We start from the raw sequence: 25,661 nt of genomic DNA, 5'->3' as shown, positions 1-25,661 counted from the left end.
CAATAACATCTGCTGAATATGTGTATGTGACCAATAACATCTGCTGAATATGTGACCAATAACATCTGCTGAATATGTGACCAATAACATCTGCTGAATATGTGACCAATAACATCTGCTGAATATGTGACCAATAACATCTGCTGAATATGTGACCAATAACATCTGCTGAATATGTGTATGTGACCAATAACATCTGCTGAATATGTGTCTGTGACCAATAACATCTGCTGAATATGTGTATGTGACCAATAACATCTGCTAAATATGTGTATGTGACCAATAACATCTGCTGAATATGTGTCTGTGACCAATAACATCTGCTGAATATGTGTATGTGACCAATAACATCTGCTGAATATGTGTCTGTGACCAATAACATCTGCTGAATATGTGTATGTGACCAATGGCATCTACTAAATATGTGACCAATAACATCTGCTGAATATGTGTCTGTGACCAATAACATCTGCTGAATATGTGTCTGTGACCAATAACATCTGCTGAATATGTGCATGTGACCAATAACATCTGCTGAATATGTGCATGTGACCAATAACATCTGCTGAATATGTGTATGTGACCAATAACATCTGCTGAATATGTGACCAATAACATCTGCTGAATATGTGACCAATAACATCTGCTGAATATGTGTCTGTGACCAATAACATCTGCTGAATATGTGTATGTGACCAATAACATCTGCTGAATATGTGTCTGTGACCAATAACATCTGCTGAATATGTGCATGTGACCAATAACATCTGCTGAATATGTATATGTGACCAATAACATCTGCTGAATATGTGCATGTGACCAATAACATCTGCTGAATATGTGACCAATAACATCTGCTGAATATGTGACCAATAACATCTGCTGAATATGTGACCAATAACATCTGCTGAATATGTGACCAATAACATCTGCTGAATATGTGACCAATAACATCTGCTGAATATGTGACCAATAACATCTGCTGAATATGTGTATGTGACCAATAACATCTGCTGAATATGTGTCTGTGACCAATAACATCTGCTGAATATGTGTATGTGACCAATAACATCTGCTAAATATGTGTATGTGACCAATAACATCTGCTGAATATGTGCATGTGACCAATAACATCTGCTGAATATGTGCATGTGACCAATAACATCTGCTGAATATGTGCATGTGACCAATAACATCTGCTGAATATGTGCATGTGACCAATAACATCTGCTGAATATGTGTATGTGACCAATAACATCTGCTGAATATGTGACCAATAACATCTGCTGAATATGTGTCTGTGACCAATAACATCTGCTGAATATGTGTATGTGACCAATAACATCTGCTGAATATGTGTCTGTGACCAATAACATCTGCTGAATATGTGCATGTGACCAATAACATCTGCTGAATATGTATATGTGACCAATAACATCTGCTGAATATGTGCATGTGACCAATAACATCTGCTGAATATGTGACCAATAACATCTGCTGAATATGTGACCAATAACATCTGCTGAATATGTGTCTGTGACCAATAACATTTGCTGAATATGTGACCAATAACATCTGCTGAATATGTATATGTGACCAATAACATCTGCTGAATATGTGACCAATAACATCTGCTGAATATGTGACCAATAACATCTGCTGAATATGTATATGTGACCAATAACATCTGCTGAATATGTGACCAATAACATCTGCTGAATATGTGTATGTGACCAATAACATCTGCTGAATATGTGACCAATAACATCTGCTGAATATGTGTATGTGACCAATAACATCTGCTGAATATGTGACCAATAACATCTGCTGAATATGTGTATGTGACCAATAACATCTGCTGAATATGTGACCAATAACATCTGCTGAATATGTGTATGTGACCAATAACATCTGCTGAATATGTGTATGTGACCAATAACATCTGCTGAATATGTGACCAATAACATCTGCTGAATATGTGACCAATAACATCTGCTGAATATGTGCATGTGACCAATAACATCTGCTGAATATGTGTATGTGACCAATAACATCTGCTGAATATGTGACCAATAACATCTGCTGAATATGTGACCAATAACATCTGCTGAATATGTGACCAATAACATCTGCTGAATATGTGACCAATAACATCTGCTGAATATGTGACCAATAACATCTGCTGAATATGTGTATGTGACCAATAACATCTGCTGAATATGTGTCTGTGACCAATAACATCTGCTGAATATGTGTATGTGACCAATAACATCTGCTAAATATGTGTATGTGACCAATAACATCTGCTGAATATGTGTCTGTGACCAATAACATCTGCTGAATATGTGTATGTGACCAATAACATCTGCTGAATATGTGACCAATAACATCTGCTGAATATGTGTATGTGACCAATAACATCTGCTGAATATGTGTATGTGACCAATAACATCTGCTGAATATGTGACCAATAACATCTGCTGAATATGTGACCAATAACATCTGCTGAATATGTGCATGTGACCAATAACATCTGCTGAATATGTGTATGTGACCAATAACATCTGCTGAATATGTGACCAATAACATCTGCTGAATATGTGACCAATAACATCTGCTGAATATGTGACCAATAACATCTGCTGAATATGTGACCAATAACATCTGCTGAATATGTGACCAATAACATCTGCTGAATATGTGTATGTGACCAATAACATCTGCTGAATATGTGTCTGTGACCAATAACATCTGCTGAATATGTGTATGTGACCAATAACATCTGCTAAATATGTGTATGTGACCAATAACATCTGCTGAATATGTGTCTGTGACCAATAACATCTGCTGAATATGTGTATGTGACCAATAACATCTGCTGAATATGTGTCTGTGACCAATAACATCTGCTGAATATGTGTATGTGACCAATGGCATCTACTAAATATGTGACCAATAACATCTGCTGAATATGTGTCTGTGACCAATAACATCTGCTGAATATGTGTCTGTGACCAATAACATCTGCTGAATATGTGCATGTGACCAATAACATCTGCTGAATATGTGCATGTGACCAATAACATCTGCTGAATATGTGTATGTGACCAATAACATCTGCTGAATATGTGACCAATAACATCTGCTGAATATGTGACCAATAACATCTGCTGAATATGTGTCTGTGACCAATAACATCTGCTGAATATGTGTATGTGACCAATAACATCTGCTGAATATGTGTCTGTGACCAATAACATCTGCTGAATATGTGCATGTGACCAATAACATCTGCTGAATATGTATATGTGACCAATAACATCTGCTGAATATGTGCATGTGACCAATAACATCTGCTGAATATGTGACCAATAACATCTGCTGAATATGTGACCAATAACATCTGCTGAATATGTGTCTGTGACCAATAACATCTGCTGAATATGTGACCAATAACATCTGCTGAATATGTATATGTGACCAATAACATCTGCTGAATATGTGACCAATAACATCTGCTGAATATGTGACCAATAACATCTGCTGAATATGTATATGTGACCAATAACATCTGCTGAATATGTGACCAATAACATCTGCTGAATATGTGTATGTGACCAATAACATCTGCTGAATATGTGACCAATAACATCTGCTGAATATGTGTATGTGACCAATAACATCTGCTGAATATGTGACCAATAACATCTGCTGAATATGTGTATGTGACCAATAACATCTGCTGAATATGTGACCAATAACATCTGCTGAATATGTGTATGTGACCAATAACATCTGCTGAATATGTGTATGTGACCAATAACATCTGCTGAATATGTATATGTGACCAATAACATCTGCTGAATATGTGCATGTGACCAATAACATCTGCTGAATATGTGTATGTGACCAATAACATCTGCTGAATATGTGCATGTGACCAATGGCATCTGCTGAATATGTGTATGTGACCAATAACATCTGCTGAATATGTGTCTGTGACCAATAACATCTGCTAAATATGTGCATGTGACCAATAACATCTGCTAAATATGTGCATGTGACCAATAACATCTGCTGAATATGTGTATGTGACCAATAACATCTGCTGAATATGTGACCAATAACATCTGCTAAATATGTGTATGTGACCAATAACATCTGCTGAATATGTGTATGTGACCAATAACATCTGCTGAATATGTGACCAATAACATCTGCTGAATATGTGACCAATAACATCTGCTGAATATGTGTATGTGACCAATAACATCTGCTGAATATGTGACCAATAACATCTGCTAAATATGTGTCTGTGACCAATAACATCTGCTAAATATGTGTATGTGACCAATAACATCTGCTGAATATGTGTATGTGACCAATAACATCTACTAAATATGTGACCAATAACATCAGCTAAATATGTGTATGTGACCAATAACATCTGCTGAATATGTGCATGTGACCAATAACATCTGCTGAATATGTGTATGTGACCAATAACATCTGCTGAATATGTGTCTGTGACCAATAACATCTGCTAAATATGTGCATGTGACCAATAACATCTGCTAAATATGTGCATGTGACCAATAACATCTGCTGAATATGTGTATGTGACCAATAACATCTGCTGAATATGTGACCAATAACATCTGCTGAATATGTGTATGTGACCAATAACATCTGCTGAATATGTGACCAATAACATCTGCTGAATATGTGACCAATAACATCTGCTAAATATGTGTCTGTGACCAATAACATCTGCTAAATATGTGTATGTGACCAATAACATCTGCTGAATATGTGTATGTGACCAATAACATCTGCTGAATATGTGTATGTGACCAATAACATCTGCTGAATATGTGTATGTGACCAATAACATCTACTAAATATGTGACCAATAACATCTACTAAATATGTGACCAATAACATCTACTAAATATGTGACCAATAACATCTGCTGAATATGTGACCAATAACATCTACTGAATATGTGACCAATAACATCTGCTGAATATGTGACCAACAGCATTTGATTTGATTTTTTAAACTTTTGTCGAAAGAGTGGCTTTGAGACGGCGTGCACATGCGCAGTTCGACACGAGAGGACCCTTAGACCCGATGACGTGTTTGTACGCGTGAGTTTACCTAGTATGAACGGGGACTTCCGTTGGAGAATCAGTTTGAGCCGGTCTTTGATACTGTCCTGTCTTTGGTATTACTCTGAACATGCCATTGGTTTGGTAGAACCTCCGGCACCACAGGTGGCAGCACTGGGCCATAAACTAGTATACTTACCAAAACAAAACCACCATAGAAGTACTGGATTATGACGTGGACTTGTTATGGGTCAGGAAGAGGACATTCCTCAACAAATAATAGTTTAATAACGTTGCAAAGGTGACACATCGTTCCGTCGATGAATCTAAATGAAGATAGTGTTAATTTGCGATGTGCACCCGGATATGCTTGTGTGTTCTCTGCGGTTTACCTGCAGCAGGAAAGTCGACGCTTGCACAGGCGGTCAACTCTCACTCTGTCCAACGAGGCTGGAGGTCCGCTGTCATTTCTTACGACGACCTGATTCCCGGTGACGCTTTCAATGTGAAGGAAGTCGAGGATGAGGAGGATATTCCGCGATCGCAGACGGTACATTACAAGTCTAAATCCTGTTTATATCAATGTAGACTACTGAGAACTGTAAATTCTCAACTACCCACCTGGGATGTTTTGTGCCGAAATTCAATCAAATCTGCATTATTGAATTACACTGCCTGTAAAGCAACTGCAATTAGACAACATTTTACCAGAGGAATCAAAAGGGAGTTAATTTCCATATAAATGCGTCATAGGTTTGATTGATAATGTAATGAAACGGCAAGGAGCAGGTCTCGAACCCTCGGGTCCGGTGCGCTATCGACTGTGCCGCAAAAGCATGCTCGATTTCCAGCGCTTCATGACAAACCCAGGGTCATTACAATATGATATACTATTTGAAATAGGCAACAGAGTTTGTCATGAATGTATTCCTCATGTCACTGTGCCACAACCCCCATGTCTTTCAGCAGACTGAATGGAAATGTCACAGACAAGTGGTGCTGCGGTGTGTTGAACAGTTCCTACAGAGTCCCACAGAGCAGCTACCACCAATCATCTACCAGATCAACAGGGATGCCCGGAGTCGTCTCCTTCACGCCGCTCAGGTCTGCGGGACACCGGCGGGCTCTTCTCCGTTCTGCGGGACACCGGCGGGCTCTTCTCAGGTCTGCGGGACACCGGTGGGCTCTTCTCAGGTCTGCGGGACACCGGAGGGCTCTTCTCAGGCTTACCCATCACCTTCAGATCGACCACCGCCGCCACTCGTCATTCTGCTGGACGACAACTTCTACTATCCAAGCATGAGATACGAGGTGTACCAACTGGCCAGAAAACGTATGTTAAATCTGAAACCCTGTCGTACTGCACCGTCAGAAACATTGTGAAATGTCTTGATAATATTTTATTTAAAGCTGTTTGAAGCCCGGTGTACAAAACTGAAAGTACAATATGCAAAAATAAGTATGGGAAGCATAGAAATTGCACACCTAGAACAGACCTACCGCTTTCTAAGACTCGCTTTCAATGAAAATGACAGATCTATAAGTCACATTTCTATGTGCATTTGGTCTGGTCGCCCAAAAAGTTACAAATTACCAAACAAATGTACCAAACGAAACAAGGACGACTTTTAAATATGTCCACAGAAAACAAAAACACATTTACAGGAACAACTGTGCAGATAAAGTTTGTTAACAGAATAAAACTGAGGGAGATTTGACCATAATTCTGTTACCAAACTTTTGCATCTGCACAGTTTTTCCAGTAAATGTTTTTTTTTTTATTTATTTTTATTTATTTACTATGTAAATTGTTCAAACAAGTTGTTGTGCATAGAATTGTATGTATGGTTTGTTAAACTTTGAAATCAATGTTTTTTTTTTGTTTAGCATAAGTCTTCGTGTTAAATCAGAGTCTCGGCGTAATTCCGTTTCCGTGGAAACAGTTAGTAAATCATAGATATCGTTTGCCTACGATGACATTTTTCTCTTTGAAAACAGACTCTGTGGGATTCTGTCAGGTGTACGTCCACTGTCCCGTGGAGTCGTGTGTCAGGAGAAACCAGCTGAGGCCCCAGCCGTTACCCAGTGATGTTATAGTAGAGATGGCCAAGCGCATGGAGCCTCCAAACCCTCAGAGAAACCCATGGGAGCAGAACAGTGTCACTCTGGACAGCGAACACCACTTCACCATAGAATACATGTGAGTGAGTCTAGGGAAGTGTCCCCTTACACAAGCAATCAAATCAAATGTATTTATAAAGCCCTTCGCACATCAGCTGATATCTCAAAGTGCTGTACAGAAACCCAGCCTAAAACCCCAAACAGCAAGCAATGCAGGTGTAGAAGCACGGTGGCTAGGAAAAACTCCCTAGAAAGGCCAGAACCTAGGAAGAAACCTAGAGAGGAACCAGGCTATGAGGGGTGGCCAGTCCTCTTCTGGCTGTGCCGGGTGGAGATTATAACAGAACATGGCCAAGATGTTCAAATGTTCATAAATGACCAGCATGGTCCAATAATAATAAGGCAGAACAGTTGAAACTGGAGCAGCAGCACGGCCAGGTGGACTGGGGACAGCAAGGAGTCATCATGTCAGGTAGTCCTGAGGCATGGTCCTAGGGCTCAGGTCCTCCGAGAGAGAGAAAGAAAGAGAGAAAGAGAGAATTAGAGAGAGCACACTTAAATTCACACAGGACACCGGAAAGGACAGGAGAAATACTCCAGATATAACAGACTGACCCTAGCCCCCCGACACATAAACTACTGCAGCATAAATACTGGAGGCTGAGACAGGAGGGGTCGGGAGACACGGTGGCCCCGTCCGATCCAAGCAATCAGACAGGAAATGGGACGTTAATCAAATGTTACTGTTTATGTATATTAACCTTGTGTTTCACCGTCTCCTTCAGCCAAAGGTTGGTGAAGGTGATCTCTACTGCGTTGGAGAACCCACTGAGTCCAGTCCAGGACAACGCTGAGCAGAAGGTATGTTCTGTTAGTTCATGGAACCCACTGAGTCCAGTCCAGGACAACGCTGAGCAGAAGGTATGTTCTGTTAGTTCATGGAACCCACTGAGTCCAGTCCAGGACAACACTGAGCAGAAGGTATGTTCTGTTAGTTCATGGAACCCACTAAGTCCAGTCCAGGACAACGCTGAGCAGAAGGTATGTTCTGTTAGTTCATGGAACCCACTGAGTCCAGTCCAGGACAACGCTGAGCAGAAGGTATGTTCTGTTAGTTCATGGAACCCACTGAGTCCAGTCCAGGACAACGCTGAGCAGAAGGTATGTTCTGTTAGTTCACGGAACCCACTGAGTCCAGTCCAGGACAACGCTGAGCAGAAGGTATGTTCTGTTAGTTCATGGAACCCACTGAGTCCAGTCCAGGACAACGCTGAGCAGAAGGTATGTTCTGTTAGTTCATGGGACCCACTGAGTCTAGTAGGAGCCAGAGCAGCTTACAGTATGGTGATGAGCATTTTGACCATGTTAACGTGACCTCTGCTGTATTCTGTAGGAGGCTGACCCTCAGAGCTCTGTGGTGTATTCTGTAGGAGGCTGACTATCAGAGCTGTGGTGTATTCTATATTCTGTAGGAGGCTGACTATCAGAGCTGTGGTGTATTCTGTAGGAGGCTGACTATCAGAGCTGTGGTGTATTCTGTAGGAGGCTGACTATCAGAGCTGTGGTGTATTCTGTAGGAGGCTGACTATCAGAGCTGTGGTGTATTCTGTAGGAGGCTGACTATCAGAGCTGTGGTGTATTCTATATTCTGTAGGAGGCTGACTATCAGAGCTGTGGTGCATTCTATATTCTGTAGGAGGCTGACCCTCAGAGCTGTGGTGTATTCTATATTCTGTAGGAGGCTGACCCTCAGAGCTGTGGTGTATTCTGTAGGAGGCTGACCCTCAGAGCTGTGGTGTATTCTATATTCTGTAGGAGGCTGACCATCAGAGCTGTGGTGTATTCTATATTCTGTAGGAGGCTGACCCTCAGAGCTGTGGTGTATTCTGTAGGAGGCTGACCCTCAGAGCTGTGGTGTATTCTATATTCTGTAGGAGGCTGACCCTCAGAGCTGTGGTGTATTCTGTAGGAGGCTGACCCTCAGAGCTGTGGTATATTCTGTAGGAGGCTGACCCTCAGAGCTGTGGTGTATTCTATATTCTGTAGGAGGCTGACCCTCAGAGCTGTGGTGTATTCTGTAGGAGGCTGACCCTCAGAGCTGTGGTGTATTCTATATTCTGTAGGAGGCTGACCCTCAGAGCTGTGGTGTATTCTGTAGGAGGCTGACCCTCAGAGCTGTGGTGTATTCTATATTCTGTAGGAGGCTGACCATCAGAGCTGTGGTGTATTCTATATTCTGTAGGAGGCTGACCCTCAGAGCTGTGGTGTATTCTATATTCTGTAGGAGGCTGACCCTCAGAGCTGTGGTGTATTCTATATTCTGTAGGAGGCTGACCCTCAGAGCTGTGGTGTATTCTATATTCTGTAGGAGGCTGACCATCAGAGCTGTGGTGTATTCTATATTCTGTAGGAGGCTGACCATCAGAGCTGTGGTGTATTCTATATTCTGTAGGAGGCTGACCCTCAGAGCTGTGGTGTATTCTATATTCTGTAGGAGGCTGACCATCAGAGCTGTGGTGTATTCTATATTCTGTAGGAGGCTGACCATCAGAGCTGTGGTGTATTCTATATTCTGTAGGAGGCTGACCCTCAGAGCTGTGGTGTATTCTATATTCTGTAGGAGGCTGACCCTCAGAGCTGTGGTGTATTCTGTAGGAGGCTGACCCTCAGAGCTGTGGTGTATTCTATATTCTGTAGGAGGCTGACCCTCAGAGCTGTGGTATATTCTATATTCTGTAGGAGGCTGACCCTCAGAGCTGTGGTGTATTCTATATTCTGTAGGAGGCTGACCGTCAGAGCTGTGTGTCCAGTGTGGTCCACCAGGCTGACCAGGCCTGCAGACGCCTGGTCTCACAGGCCATGCAGGAAGCCAGAGGTCAGTAATTCATCCTTACTGTGATCCTTAAAGCCCACACACACACACTGATAGAGTTTGCCGGCTGAGAGTACTTAGCGACTCTGAACGGAATGCCAGGCGTAATTTGCAAGCGGAAAATGTTGTCAGCCGTACGCCCCACCGGCAGTCGGTCCCTAAAACCCGCCGTGCCGAACGAACGCCAAACAAAGGGGAATATGAACATGGAGCACGTGGACATTCTGAGGTGTTTACTCTCCCCTTTAAAAGGTAGACTCAGTGAGATGACGTTGCCCGCACCACAACAACTAAAAGAGGTGTTGAAGCACGAGACGACTAAACTTCTCTGTTTTTTTGGGGGGGGGGGGGGACCCGTACCAACCACGTCGTGGTAGTGTGAAGCTCCCCTCGTAACACGTGTCAGATACTCTTGACTGTGTGAGAACATGGCAGTAACGTCTTGCCCCGCGCTCATCTCAAAATCTTGTTTCAACGTCGTCTGGAGTCGAACTTTAAAAAAAATTGTGGCAAGGCATGTTTCACAGAGAGAATGAATGATTGTGTGTTTATATTGTAGGTTTCTAAGTAGAACGTTTCTTGACTCACTACCTCCCCTTCCTTCTTTATACGCTCACCAGTAAATCACAACTCGTCATCCTCTAGGTTCAGAACATCAACTTCCCCCAGAGAGGATGAGGTCTCTGGCAGCCGACTTCAATGAATCCAAAACCAGATTTCTCCAGGACCTGCGGAGACAAGTTCTCCACGGCCTTCCCTTAACCCAGGGAGAGGGCGTGGAGGTGGAACGGGTTGTGGACAGAGCCGTGGACGTCTTCAACAAAGAGAAACAGGAAATCATTGCAAGATACCTTCCTCCTTATGACAGAATAAAATGACACAGAAAATGAGGGATAGATGATCGCCGTTATGTAACTTTCATTGATTCTATGTAAATAGTCATACATATTGACGTTAGTAATTACATTTATATATTTTTCTGACAAAACGTCCAACCTGTTAGGTGCATATACAGGGTGGAACCTAGCAAGGTGGAACCTAACAGGGTGGAAATGTGGAGGCTAACTTAGCCGTAGCACTGGGTGGAACATAGCAAGGTGGATCCTAGCAAGGTGGAAATGTGGAGGCTAACTTGGCCGTAGCACTGGGTGGAACCTAGCAAGGTGGAAATGTGGAGGCTAACTTAGCCGTAGTACTGGGTGGAACCTAGCAAGGTGGAAATGTGGAGGCTAACTTAGCCGTAGCACTGTGTGGAACCTAGTAAGGTGGAAATGTGGAGGCTGACTTAGCCGTAGCACTGGGTGGAACCTAGTAAGGTGGAAATGTGGAGGCTAACTTAGCCGTAGCACTGGGTGGAACCTAACAAGGTGGAAATGTGGAGGCTAACTTAGCCGTAGCACTGGGTGGAACATAGCAAGGTGGAACCTAGCAAGGTGGAAATGTGGAGGCTAACTTAGCCGTAGCACTGGGTGGAACCTAGTAAGGTGGAAATGTGGAGGCTAACTTAGCCGTAGCACTGGGTGGAACATAGCAAGGTGGAAATGTGGAGGCTAACTTAGCCGTTGCACTGGGTGGAACCTAGTAAGGTGGAAATGTGGAGGCTAACTTAGCTGTAGCACTGGGTGGAACATAGCAAGGTGGAAATGTGGAGGCTAACTTAGCCGTTGCACTGGGTGGAACATAGCAAGGTGGAACCTAGCAAGGTGGAAATGTGGAGGCTAACTTAGCCGTAGCACTGGGCGGAACCTAGCAAGGTGGAAATGTGGAGGCTAACTTAGCCGTAGCACTGGGTGGAACATAGCAAGGTGGAAATGTGGAGGCTAACTTAGCTGTAGCACTGGGTGGAACATAGCAAGGTGGAAATGTGGAGGCTAACTTAGCCGTAGCACTGGGTGGAACCTAGCAAGGTGGAAATGTGGAGGCTAACTTAGCCGTAGCACTGGGTGGAACCTAGTAAGGTGGAAATGTGGAGGCTAACTTAGCTGTAGCACTGGGTGGAACATAGCAAGGTGGAAATGTGGAGGCTAACTTAGCCGTTGCCCTGGGTGGAACATAGCAAGGTGGAACCTATCAAGGTGGAAATGTGGAGGCTAACTTAGCCGTAGCACTGGGCGGAACCTAGCAAGGTGGAAATGTGGAGGCTAACTTAGCCGTAGCACTGGGTGGAACATAGCAAGGTGGAAATGTGGAGGCTAACTTAGCTGTAGCACTGGGTGGAACATAGCAAGGTGGAAATGTGGAGGCTAACTTAGCCGTAGCACTGGGTGGAACCTAGCAAGGTGGAAATGTGGAGGCTAACTTAGCCGTAGCGCTGGGTGGAACATAGCAAGGTGGAAATGTGGAGGCTAACTTAGCCGTAGCACTGGGTGGAACCTAGCAAGGTGGAAATGTGGAGGCTAACTTAGCCGTAGCACTGGGTGGAACATAGCAAGGTGGAAATGTGGAGGCTAACTTAGCCGTAGCACTGTGAGTGATCTAGCTGGCATAATGGTGAACACTTGAAGATCATTTTTTTTTACTGTTCTGTCAAACACAATTTGAAGTGATCAAATGTTCATCTACTTCAGCCGAACAGCCGGGGGACATTTTAAGAGTGAGACCGTACTGACTGACATCACGAAACATTAAAATGTAGATGTGTTTAAACCGTGTGTTGATACTTCATGTGGCGTTGCGCTGTTATGGGACACTTCCTGATTGTGATGTCATCGTCCAATGAAAAACAAAATGGTCAAAAAATGCAAATAAAATTCCCATTGAGATCGATATCTTCTGTGTTTTTATGGGGAAAAGGACACCTACCTTTCTATTTAAAGCTCTTTGGAAACCACATTCTACAGTGAAATAAGAGATGATATTTCCTGGGGACAGAAAAGGCACTGCATAACAGGAATGAATGACCCGGTCTGTGAGAGCCAGAAATCTTGCTTGTTTGTAGGTGACCAAATACTTATTTTCCACCATAATTTGCAAATAAATTCATTAAAAATCCTACAATGTGATTTTCTGGATTTTTTTTCTCATTTTTGTCTGTCATAGTTGAAGTGTACCTACGATGAAAATTACAGGCCTCTCTCATCTTTTTAGTGGGAGAACTTACTTTTTTTGCCCCACTGTATATGGTTTTATAGATGGCTGTTTGACAACATGTAGTAAGTACAATGTCCATGTATATGGTTTTTGCATGATGGTCTCAAGTTAGGCGAAGGGAGGGAGGCCTCCTTAACGCTCAACAAGATAAATCCTCTTCAGCACCACGGACAGCTCCAGCAAATATTCACCTATTTCATGATTTCTTATTTTGTTGAAATATAAACTATAGAAGAGTCCCTGTCAATTTGAATATTTCACTTCCTGGAAAGGCAACCTTCCCTTCATATCACACAACTATACCATGTCATCAAATAGTCTCTACGTGACCTCTATACCCCTCTCTACGTGACCTCTATAACCCTCTCTACGTGACCTCTATAACCCTCTCTACGTGACCTCTATACCCCTCTCTACGTGACCTCTATACCCCTCTCTACGTGACCTCTATACCCCTCTCTACGTGACCTCTATACCCCTCTCTACGTGACCTCTATACCCCTCTCTACGTGACCTCTATACCCCTCTGAAATCAGAAAGTCCGTTGTTCTAACTTCTTAATAACCAAATAATAAAAAGTCCTGTATTTACAACAGGCCTATATGATATAAATAATAAACTCAGTTTTCTTAGTAATGGTAATAATGTAATATATTACAGGCCTATATGATATAAATAATAAACTCAGTCTTCTTAGTAATGGTAATAATGTAATATATTACAGGCCTATATGATATAAATAATAAACTCAGTCGTCTTAGTAATGGTAATAATGTAATATATTACAGGCCTATATGATATAAATAATAAACTCAGTCTTCTTAGTAATGGTAATAATGTAATATATTACAGGCCTATATGATATAAATAATAAACTCAGTCCTCTTAGTAATGGTAATAATGTAATATATTACAGGCCTATATGATATAAATAATAAACTCAGTCGTCTTAGTAATGGTAATAATGTAATATATTACAGGCCTATATGATATAAATAATAAACTCAGTCCTCTTAGTAATGGTAATAATGTAATATATTACAGGCCTATATGATATAATTAATAAACTCAGTCCTCTTAGTAATGGTAATAATGTAATATATTACAGGCCTATATGATATAAATAATAAACTCAGTCCTCTTAGTAATGGTAATAATGTAATATATTACAGGCCTATATGATATAAATAATAAACTCAGTCCTCTTAGTAATGGTAATAATGTAATATATTACAGTTACTGTAACAAATTACAATAACACAAAAGGCCTTTTCAGGGTGTTAACATTTGACAAAAATTATACACTGAACAAAAATATAAACACAATATGTAAAGTGAAGGTCCCATGTTTCATGAGCTGAAATAAAGGAACCCCCCCCCCCCCTCCCAAAGAAGTCATTAAAAAACCAAAATCCCAGAAATGTTCTATACACACAAAAAACATATTTCTCTCAAATGTTGTGCCCAAATTTGTTTACATCCCTGTTAGTGAGCTTTTCCCCTTTGCCAAGATAATCCATCCACCTGACAGATGTGGCATTTGAGAATTTGACAGTACGTCCAACCAGCCTCACAACCCCAGTGTGTAACCACGCCAGCCCAGGACCTCCACATCCAGCTTCTTCCCCTGTGGGATTTGAGACCAGCCACCCGGACTGTTGATTAAACTGTGGGTTTGCACAACCATAGATATTTTACACAGGCTGTTAGAAACTGTGGGAGAAATTAGGTACATATATGGATAAATATATTGTCCTATATAATGGCATTTGCCATTCTGGTAAGGTACATTGTCTATTGTATAGGACAGGAAGCCAGAGTGGGGCCATGGGAGAGGGCAACACCTAGGGCAGCTGGACATACAAAGGTCAGAGGTTATCTAAGGAGGGGGTCAGCCAAAGGACCAATTGATGGATTACAGACATCAATCACATCACAGGAGACAAGTCTGTTTGATCTTAGACAACCATATGAAGAGAAGGCGACCAGAACAGCTAGGCACCCTAAAGCTAAAGGAGATGAAAGACACCAAAAGGGACACATGGAGTTAATTACAGGGTATGAACACAGGCCACAGGAAAGGGGAATGTATAGTATTTTTAGTATAGCTGAGCATGCTAAAAACAGAAGAGACACATAGTCTGCTGACCCTAGATAACACACAAACAGGAGAACGCATTAAGCTGAGTGAAGGGTCAAAGCAAGGGTCTTGTCACCATTAGGATCTAATGGAAAGCAGATGGGGGCGTTATTGGGCTGAACAAGCAGGAAGCACGGATTGGGATGTAACTTAATTTGCATATGGGAGGGACTTATATGGTAGGTGTATAACTCAGAGCGAGGGCTCTGAAAAAGTGTGTGTGTTCCGCGGACCGCTCCGGCTTATGATACTGTTGTATTAAAAGTCTATATTGATTTTCACAAAGTTCTTGGTTGTGTCATATTTGAACCGATTTGCCACTACATAATTGGCGAGCATGCCAGGAGAATTAGGGACTGAATAACGTTCTTGGCTGGCAGCGGGATCTTTGGACGATCTGGGCAAACAAGGGTGGCCACCCAGCTAAGGTAAGACAACAGTGAAATGTTTGCGTAGATCGCTTCAGAGATCCTGCCTCAGCAAGAGGAGCGTCAAATAGGTCTCTCTCTCTCAAATTTCCTAAAAACTATAGAAACGAAAGAACTTTTTGAAATTCAATGAATTTGCATGCATGTGTGTAAGCTTGGAAATTGTATAATGAATGTGCATGCATGTCTAGTGAGTAAGTAGGTGGGGGCTGTGAACTTCGCTGGTGTAGGGTGTGTTATTCTGGCATGTTGGGGCTGGGATTGGGCACAGGGTTACAGCTATCTGCTTATAAGGTTTGAATAAAATAAGTAGTTATAGAAGTCCTGCGATACCGCTTCAAAATATTTACCAGAAGGTCTGAATGGGTAGGTTACTTTATTGATAAGTAATCCTGCGATACCGCTTCAAAATATTTAGCTGAAGGACTGAATGGGTAGGCTACTTTATTGATAAGTAGATAGATAAACATTCATGGCTACCGCTTCAAGGAAAAGGTCTGTACGGATGAGTATTTAGAAAATAAATACACATGGCTACCGCTTTGAAATGAAGGTCTGTACGGGTGAATATTTAAAACACAGAAAGAACGCTGGCCTGATTGTGCGACGTTCAACTGAAAAAGGAAATCCTGCGAATATAAAACGCTCCGTCTAGCTAAACGGGGGTTTATAAATCAGTAGGTCGCACCACGATATTGCTCTAACGTAGAATAAAGATCAATACGGGGTGGATGAATAGGATATGAAGACAAGCTGATCCGATTAGACAGTAGTCTCGTCATGTCGTAAAAATCCTATAGGATAATACCAGTTTATGTAGAGGAAGTGTATTAAACTAGGGGATAAACTATAGGTCGTTTTTAGGTAAAAACGAAGGGTATGCGTGAAAAATCCTATAGGATAATACCAGCTTATGTAGAGGAAGTGAATTAAGTTAGGTAATAAACTGTTTTGTTTTTAGGTAAAGACAAAAGGATTGAATGAATGCTGTAATATAATTATTTGTGATGAATGAGCAGATTAGAAAGAAGAGGAAGAACAGGCTGTGTGTCTGTGACCAACTGGGAATGCGCAGGCCTCTCTGACAGTTAACTAAGTGTAATTTGAGAAAGAGAGCGCATTTAACTCTCACTGGGAAGAGGAACGAAATCGATAAATATTGGGCAAGATAAGTTATACATAAGCATAAAACATTGACTGGATAATGAGTTAAAAGACCATTGTAAAAATTACAATAGGTGTTAAAAAGAGGTATTAAACAAGGCATGGATAGTATAAAACGGATGCGAAGTAGGAAGAAATAACTTAAAAATATACAGATAAACTAAAATATACTGGTTAAAATAAATCTAGGCAAAAGTGAGAATTGCATGAAAATAGAAGTCTAGAACACATTAAAAATATCACGAGCCCTGTAAACGAAATAGGAGGCTGCAATTTAAAAATAGCCTCAGGAATTAAACAGTAAAATAGGCTAAGAGAGAATATAGCAAGCGGATAAATAAAGAGATAAGAAAGTGCAGACATTATAAATAAGCTGAATTAGAAGGAAAATTATATGAAATAGGATTTAATACATTGAATAAAGTTAAAGTAATAGTATAAGCAAAGATAAAAACACAGTGATATTTGAGGTGCTGTACTAGAATAAGACATTAAGGCTTCTGTAGTATTCAGTAATACAGTTGTAGACATTATAGAGTAGGTTTTAATAGGAGGTATTAAGTGATGTGACTAATAAATTATTATTTGAGAAAGTAGGGTAGCTCTACCTTGGAAAATAGTAAATAAAGTATATAATGCGATGGGAGAGTTTAGGAAAAATAAATAGTGGCATGGAAACAACTGGACTGTTTCTCCCGGGAATATAGAGATAGCGAAATTTAATAAAGCCATAGAGTCGCTGAAAGAAGCGCACGATAATTCTACCAATTCGATTTGAATATGAAGGAGCGGTTTGCTACAATGTAGGGCAACATTACCCGGTAAACAGGATAAATAAAATAATGAATTGGAACGATCACATAAAACTATAACAAGAAGCTTAACTTACCAGCGTTTTAATGTTAATTAACATTATATCATCAGAAATACATTACGATGGGGGAAGTGTAAGAAGTTGTAGAGCAGGGCTAACTAGTGTGGGGGAAAATTAGTGTAAGATGACACTGGAATGCGATAGCAGAGAATGCAGAAATACAGGAATTTACACCCGTTTTAAAAGAACAACAACTGATCGTTCTAAGGTTAGTACGAATGAAGTTTTCACCAAGCGGTGTATAGTCTCTGATTAATCAAAAAGTGGTTCATAGAGAGTACAGTTTATGTGATGAAATACGTACTAGATCACGTTTTACCTAACTTATAGTAAGGTACCGATGTAATTTACAAATAGCCCCACTCGGAGTCGTTTTGCATTAAAATGGCGGTTTCAGTGGTGATAAAATGCGTGGAGAAGTTGTTATTAGCGTCAAAATACGGAAAATAAACGTATATGAAAAATCACAAGCGTGGTAAAAATAGTTAGAAGAAAAGCAAATTGTAGAGTATGGGTGTATTCAATTTCTAAGGGTAGGATACAGATGGCCGAGCAGGGGGGAATTGTGCGTTCTGTGTATGGCTGGAGCTTCTGTCGCATGCTCGGGAAATGTAAGGGGATTTTAGTATATGTAATACTATTAGCTTGCTGATTTAGAGGGTGGCATGGTGAATGTTAACGAAATGTACATTTCTTTTCCAGAAAAAAAGGGGTTACATGTTCTCTGGTCAAAATGTCATTGGAAACTGTAGTACTGAGGAAAGCAGTTAGAGATATTTTGGCCACTAAAAATCTTAGTATCTGGTTAAGGCTATAACTGGAGTTTCGGATAAGTGAGGCCGGCTCATGTGTATTCTTGGCCTATATGCGATAGTGGGTTTCCTTTGGAAGGGTTTTTTCAGTTCAGTTTCAAATTGGGTATGCAGAAGGATGGAAATGTTTTTGAAAATGTATTTGGGTTGTTTCTAAAGAAAGGAGAGTGGAAACATTTTAATGGTGTCAAATGCCCTGAATCCTAAGAATTTCCCTTGAAGATTGATCAACTTCACTAGAAATTGTTGGAACAAGTGGGATTTAATTATAAAATGATTGAGAAACACCAGTCTCTATTCAAAGTGTACAATCACTTTGAAATTCCATTATTTCCTTGGGAAAAAGATGAAGAGTTGTAATCTTGAATTGACTAGTTATTCAAATAGGTTTATTTTTATTTAACATGGGGTTATAGGAGAACATATCAGTTCCCTGGGGTTATGGTCTTTGGGTAAATACAAAATGTGCTTTGTTCATGCTACATATAAAATGGAAATATATGTAAACAAGGGATAACAGTTACTCCAAATAGGTTATTGGAGTGGGGGTTTCTGCAAGGGTTATGATGATAACTACATAATCTGTAACTCATCTGAGAGATCGCTAGTAGAATAAGGGAGTTATCATGGAAATGTAATGTCAGACTGCATTAATGCTTGGGAGAGACTATCATAACACCAAGTGGGTGTGAAACTCAAACCCACCCTACTGGCTGAATAGTGTGGGACAACTGTGTCTGATGACCTGTGAACTGTATCTGGAATGATATGTACTGGGAGAAGAAAGACTAAAGGGGATTGGGATAATGACCTTTTATTACTAGGCCACTCATGACAGAAAAACAGAGGTAAAAGGGTGCATGGTAAAATAGATATTACTGGTACTAAAAGTTTTTAGTAAAATGTTAATTATTAAAGGGATGATGAATTGAATTGAGAAGGTCAAATTTGAGTTAAAGTAAGCACTAAGGACTGTTATTTTGAATATTGGGTTGGACAATTAATAAACAACATTTAGTTATGTTTTGAATATAGGACTGTTTAAATTTACTAGGCCTAGGGAAGCTCTGGAAACTAATCCTGAGACAGGTTGATTGACAGAACTTGCAGAATATTAAATTAAAGGTTTTTGTTTCTTTTATTTTACAATATCATTGTAATTGGAGTAATACATTGGAATGACATAAGTAATTTAATAAAAAGTATAGTCTGTTGTGTGATAACACCCAAGGATGAAGAAGACATTACAAATAGTGGTAATTTATAGCAAATATGCAGTTATTATAATTTACTTTACCATTTTTCTTGTTTGGTCAATTTATTTTTGGTTTGAGGAAAATAAGAGTGTATATTTTTCCTGAGGAGGGACTGATATAAATTGACTAAAAATGATTTGAGAATGTTTAAGTATGTATCAAACTATGGAAGGAAATTAGAAGTAGTGACTTATGTGTTATGGGTTAGAAAAACTGTAACTACATTGGGGGCTCATATGAAGGTTATGGTAACAAGGGGGGGGTGTTATTTCTAGAAACAGTGTATATTGATAGACAAGATAATTCACAGAAAAGGAAGGACAGTTGGTCTTGTAAAAATATAGGGACAATTCTAAAAGTAGATAGAACATTACACACACCTAGATTATGGTAAAAGTAATAAGTAGTGGCATTTTGAAGAAGCTTAGGACTTAGTTTTGTTAGGATTGGATATTCTTCCAACTAGAAAACACTTGACTGATTACATGCAATTCTTGCAGCAGTTACGGTAGGGACCATAATTTGGCTATCATTATGAATATTTTTGTGGCAGGAGGCCAGGTATTTAAGACAGAATGTTTACATAGGGCTGTTATTTAAAAATTAAGATTTAGTGATCCTGCTATAAGAAGAAAGTCTGTTGTCAGGAAATAACCCATGTGTTAGTGTGTATGTCCTCAGGAAAAAACAGCACATAAGAGGCCAGATGGAAGGGCATAGACTGAATTCTGGAGACTGAGTGTACATCAAGATACATCGGGCTGGGGATATACTTCTTACAGCACCTGCAGTGGTAAAGATTGTCATGTCTCTCTTTGGTGGGTGCATAAGTCTCACAAGAAGTAAAGTCCAGCTGAATAATGGGTGAGCTTGAAAACACCATGACAGAGGACGTGAAACAAAACAAAAGAGAGAGACTAGATTCTACTGTAGACATACTGGGTTGAGTTTGGGGGTTATTTGTTTTATTTGATAATGTATCATGTGAATAAGGATATATGTTAGGGTAGTTGTACTCTAAACCACATGTTGAAGGCTCGATGTGGAAGCCCATTCAGTGTTGAATTACTTCAAGAAGGAATAATGTTGATTAAGGTTATGCACATGCTTATCAGTTGAAACAGAGCAGATGGGGAACTAAGTAAAAAATGACATGGTTTGGGAACACCTCTCAGAACCTGCGGCTGAAAGGGGAAGACTGGATGAAAGCACGAGGAAGCCAATTAGGGCCTCCATTTTTGTGGAGTCCAGCAGAAAAGTATCCTGGAGGCATAGAGTCAGGTGAAGAGAGAGTGGGAATTGTCATGGTCTCAGATTTCAGTATTCATGAATACAGTCATGCATAACACATAACATTGTCAATACTGTTATGTTTTGTCCTTTGTTTTCCAAGTCTTATGTTTAGGAAACCAGATGGAGAAGGGTTCTCCAGCTTCAGCTGGAATGTCAGTTTGTGTGATGAGTGATGGAAGTAAGAGAATGTATGGTGTAATCATAGAACAGAGGCCATAAGTCTCTAAGTATGAATGCCCCATAGAAAGAAGGCAGAAATCTGAACCAGGATGAGAGGTTCCACATCTGATGATCCAAGGGGACCAGAAGGATCTCTCCCAGTGATACCAGGAGATCGAGTCTACGTTTGAGTGTTCCGAAGGAAGTGGGATCAGCCGAGGAGGGAAGGACCCTACGAGGTGGCAACAGCCACAAACACGGCCGTCCAAGTGAAAGGAAGCAAGACGTGGTATCATCTAAACCACTGCACCCGAGTCCCGACGGAGAGAAGGACACAACCATACAGAGATGAGGACACAGAGGATGCTGATTCACCAGAAGGGACCCCGGAGGGAGCAGGAGCAGCGGAATCGATCAAAGCGCCGGGGAGGAATCAAGAAAATGGCAGACCAGATACAACGAGTGCATCGGCTAACACACTCAGAAGAACCGACCAGGGAAAAAGAGCCTGAAAAGAAAAGAGACAAACAACCAAAGTTTCCTCCAGTATGGCCAGAAAGCCCAGAAGTGGGAGGGGGTAACATGTCTGCCACTCCTGATGATATACTTGTTGGGGCAGGCTTTGTTGACGGAAGCCTTCTACAGTGGGACCCCGAGGTATCGCCTAAAGAAGGGGAACATCTCTTCCCTGAAATGGACGCCTTCCCAGATGGAAGCCTAGTTCGGGCTGAGGAGGGAACAACATGCGAAGAGAGTGGAGGAGAAGCCTTATCAGGAACAACAAGTGAAGAAAGCAGAGGAGAAGCCTTACCAAGAGCAGAAGGAGAAATCTTGCAAGATGAAAGAAATGGGGATTTCCCCAAAATTGACTTTTCAGCTCTTGAATTGTCTCCATAATGAACAATTGAAGTTAGACCCATAGAAGAACAATGATATTGACATAACAGAAGTAACAGTGAACGCTAGAATAGCAACAACAGACTCACGCACAATCAAGATGTAGGGTGGAAACAGGAAGAGAAGAGAGGAACCAGTCAAACAATCTAAAAAGACTGACAAGGTTAGAATCTCTGTCCCACCTCAACATATAACTGAAACAGAAGAATAGAAGACAAAAGGATCAAACCCTTACCGGAGATTGCATTCGGTGGATGGACATATCATCGAACGAAGAGAGAAGTCATTTGGGACTCAAAAGGATGTGACCTGACGTTAACCAAAGAAGTAGACGAGTGGGTGCTCACCATGAATCAGATTGAACCAGTTGAAGGTGAAGAATTAATAGGTGAAATAATGAGAACAAGATTGGCTGAAGGGAGTAGTTCCTCAGTCATTCAGAATTGGTCTTACGCCAATACCTAAACAGGAAGAGCCTGTGGTAGCTAGAAAGCATCAGAACCAGGAGGGTTCTTTACTGACATTTTGAACTTTTTGACTAACTTTAATGACCTACCTCAAGATAAGAACATTGCAAAGATGACAGACACAGACATACCAGACTCTGAACCACTCAAGGACACCACATGAAATGAATAGTGAAGAATGAGTGGTACGATTAGGCTAAGTATACAGCAGAAATAAACATAGGAGGGACAATTGTATTTTGTGTAGAAAATCACCTTTGTCTGATCTTTTGATAGTACCTGAACCTGCATCATTTGAAGAATGCGTTAAATGTAAAATGTTCAATATTCAGAGAAAATACTACATTCCCTTGTGTGACATAGAATGTAGGATTGCTCGAGGGAGCACTAGAGGCAGAACCATATTAAATTAGACTGGGTTGGGAGTTCAAGGCAAGAGATGAAGTTAAATCTGGATTTGAATCTTAATTTTTGTGGATAACATCAAATAAGAACTTAGAGTGGATTAATTACATATACTATAACCAACAGAGATTCATTAACTATACTGACTCGGCTTTAACGGCGTTGGGGGAATAGGTACAGGATACCAGTAAAATGTCTTGCCAAAATAGACAGGCTCTCAATTGGCTTTTTGCAGAGAAGGGTGGAGTTTGTTATGTTCGGGATGATTGTTGCACCTTTATTCCCAATAACACTGCGCCTAATGGATTCTTTGCTGTCGCTATGGCTAAACTTAAAGGGTTAAGAAAAGAGGTTAAGAAAAATGCTGGGGTGGACTCTCATGTTTGGAATTGGTTGGACTTAGCATTGGGGAAATAGGGAGCCATGTTTGCTAGGACGGCCTTTATGCTGGAAGGGGGGTTATTGGCTCTGGGTATTGTATTTTGTTGTGTTTTACCCTGGGTGAAATCACTTGTGATCCAGACAACGGTTAAACAGATGTTTGTAAGTAGAGCTGACACTCCGGTGATAGTTGATCCTGTGCCGGGTAGGCCAGGCCACTATACTGATGAAAATGGACAGTTATGCTGTCATTCCAAATTCATAAGAAAGTCAACTGATGCATATCCACAAAAAGGGTCATTTCCGTAGTAAGTACAAGAGGTGTTATGTAAGGTCTACTTTTGCTCACGGCCTTGTGTTTTAGTATGTTTTGTCAAATGTTTTTATAGGTATATCAATGAATATATCTGGTTTCTTTTAATTAAAAGTTAGTTTTGCCTTCTAAAATGCTAGGTTATATTTAAAAACATGTAGGTAACAGTGGGATATCCCGGTTACAAGTGTCTACGGACCATGTCCTTAATCTTCTAACAGAGATTGGTATTGATGGTATCACGGTTGTTGGAGAGGTGTCTGAGAGGGAGAATCATGTGGAAAGCTTAAATTTAGAATGATGTGTCAATTTTATTTTGTAACTGCATGGAGGCCTAGTGTTTTCTCATATTCAATTTATTATTTGACTCATTGCTTTATTATATATATTTTTATTTTTTGCGTAGCTGAGAACCTCAGACAAGGTTATGTATTTACATGCTCATGCTTTAACAAAAGATAATGTATTATTTTTTGTTTCTATACCGAACTAGATATTTTACTCTTATGAAATACTAGAGATGTTTGGTGTAGGTGATTAGGAAGTTTTATTTTTTAATTATTTTTTATTTTTTTATTTAAAAATATTTTTTTTGATAATCGACTGTTGATATTATGTTCCATATGTCCTTTTTAAGTTTTTGGTGCTTATTAAAGCACCAGAGGGGGGTTATGTGGGAGAAATTAGGTACATATATGGATAAATATATTGTCCTATATAATGGCATTTGCCATTCTGGTAAGGTACATTGTCTATTGTATAGGACAGGAAGCCAGAGTGGGGCCATGGGAGAGGGCAACACCTAGGGCAGCTGGACATACAAAGGTCAGAGGTTATCTAAGGAGGGGGTCAGCCAAAGGACCAATTGATGGATTACAGACATCAATCACATCACAGGAGACAAGTCTGTTTGATCTTAGACAACCATATGAAGAGAAGGCGACCAGAACAGCTAGGCACCCTAAAGCTAAAGGAGATGAAAGACACCAAAAGGGACACATGGAGTTAATTACAGGGTATGAACACAGGCCACAGGAAAGGGGAATGTATAGTATTTTTAGTATAGCTGAGCATGCTAAAAACAGAAGAGACACATAGTCTGCTGACCCTAGATAACACACAAACAGGAGAACGCATTAAGCTGAGTGAAGGGTCAAAGCAAGGGTCTTGTCACCATTAGGATCTAATGGAAAGCAGATGGGGGCGTTATTGGGCTGAACAAGCAGGAAGCACGGATTGGGATGTAACTTAATTTGCATATGGGAGGGACTTATATGGTAGGTGTATAACTCAGAGCGAGGGCTCTGAAAAAGTGTGTGTGTTCCGCGGACCGCTCCGGCTTATGATACTGTTGTATTAAAAGTCTATATTGATTTTCACAAAGTTCTTGGTTGTGTCATATTTGAACCGATTTGCCACTACAAAACCGTCTCAGGGAAGCTCATCTGCTCGTCGTCCTCACCAGGGTCTTGACCTGACTGCAGTTCTGCATCGTAATCGACTCCAGTGGGCAAATGCTCACATTCAATGGCCACTGGCACTACGAAGAAGTGTTCTCTTCACGGATGAATCCCTGGTTTCAACTGTACCGGGCAGATGGCAGATCGTGTGTTTGGCATCGTGTGGGCAAGCGGTTTGCTGATGTCAACGTTGTAAACAGAGTGCCCCATGGTGGCGGTGGTGGGGTTATGGTATGGGCAGGCATAAGCTACGGACAACGAACACAATTACATTTTATCGATGGCAATTTGAAAGCACAGAGATACCGTGACGAGATCCTGAGGCCCATTGTTGTGCCATTCGTCCACCGCCATCACCTCATGTTTCAGCATGATAATGCACGGCCCCATGTCGCAAGGATCTGTACACAATTCCTGG

General features: G+C 40.8%; 1 protein-coding gene and 1 long non-coding RNA gene across 2 annotated transcripts; both read left to right on the top strand.

Moving 5' to 3' along the window:
• The first annotated feature begins 5,416 nt into the window (after positions 1-5,416).
• On the top strand, positions 5,417-12,057 carry LOC110531886 (L-seryl-tRNA(Sec) kinase). Its single transcript, XM_036989065.1, is given in 7 exon segments — positions 5,417-5,458; positions 5,461-5,661; positions 6,078-6,444; positions 7,110-7,311; positions 8,018-8,093; positions 10,014-10,107; positions 10,756-12,057. Coding segments are annotated over 7 exon segments (1,194 nt in total). The 5' UTR covers positions 5,417-5,431; the 3' UTR covers positions 10,983-12,057.
• Positions 12,058-17,601: 5,544 nt separating this feature from the next.
• On the top strand, positions 17,602-25,166 carry LOC118966131. Its single transcript, XR_005053410.1, has 2 exons — positions 17,602-21,149; positions 21,262-25,166. It is a non-coding gene; the product is annotated as an uncharacterized LOC118966131 (long non-coding RNA).
• Positions 25,167-25,661: the final 495 nt, after the last annotated feature.

The sequence above is a fragment of the Oncorhynchus mykiss genome, chromosome 1, assembly GCF_013265735.2.
Source record: "Oncorhynchus mykiss isolate Arlee chromosome 1, USDA_OmykA_1.1, whole genome shotgun sequence".
In the NCBI taxonomy this organism is placed as follows: Eukaryota; Metazoa; Chordata; class Actinopteri; order Salmoniformes; family Salmonidae; genus Oncorhynchus; species Oncorhynchus mykiss.
The sequence above is the reverse complement of the archived record's forward strand: the minus strand, read 5'-3'. Positions and strand labels throughout refer to the sequence as shown.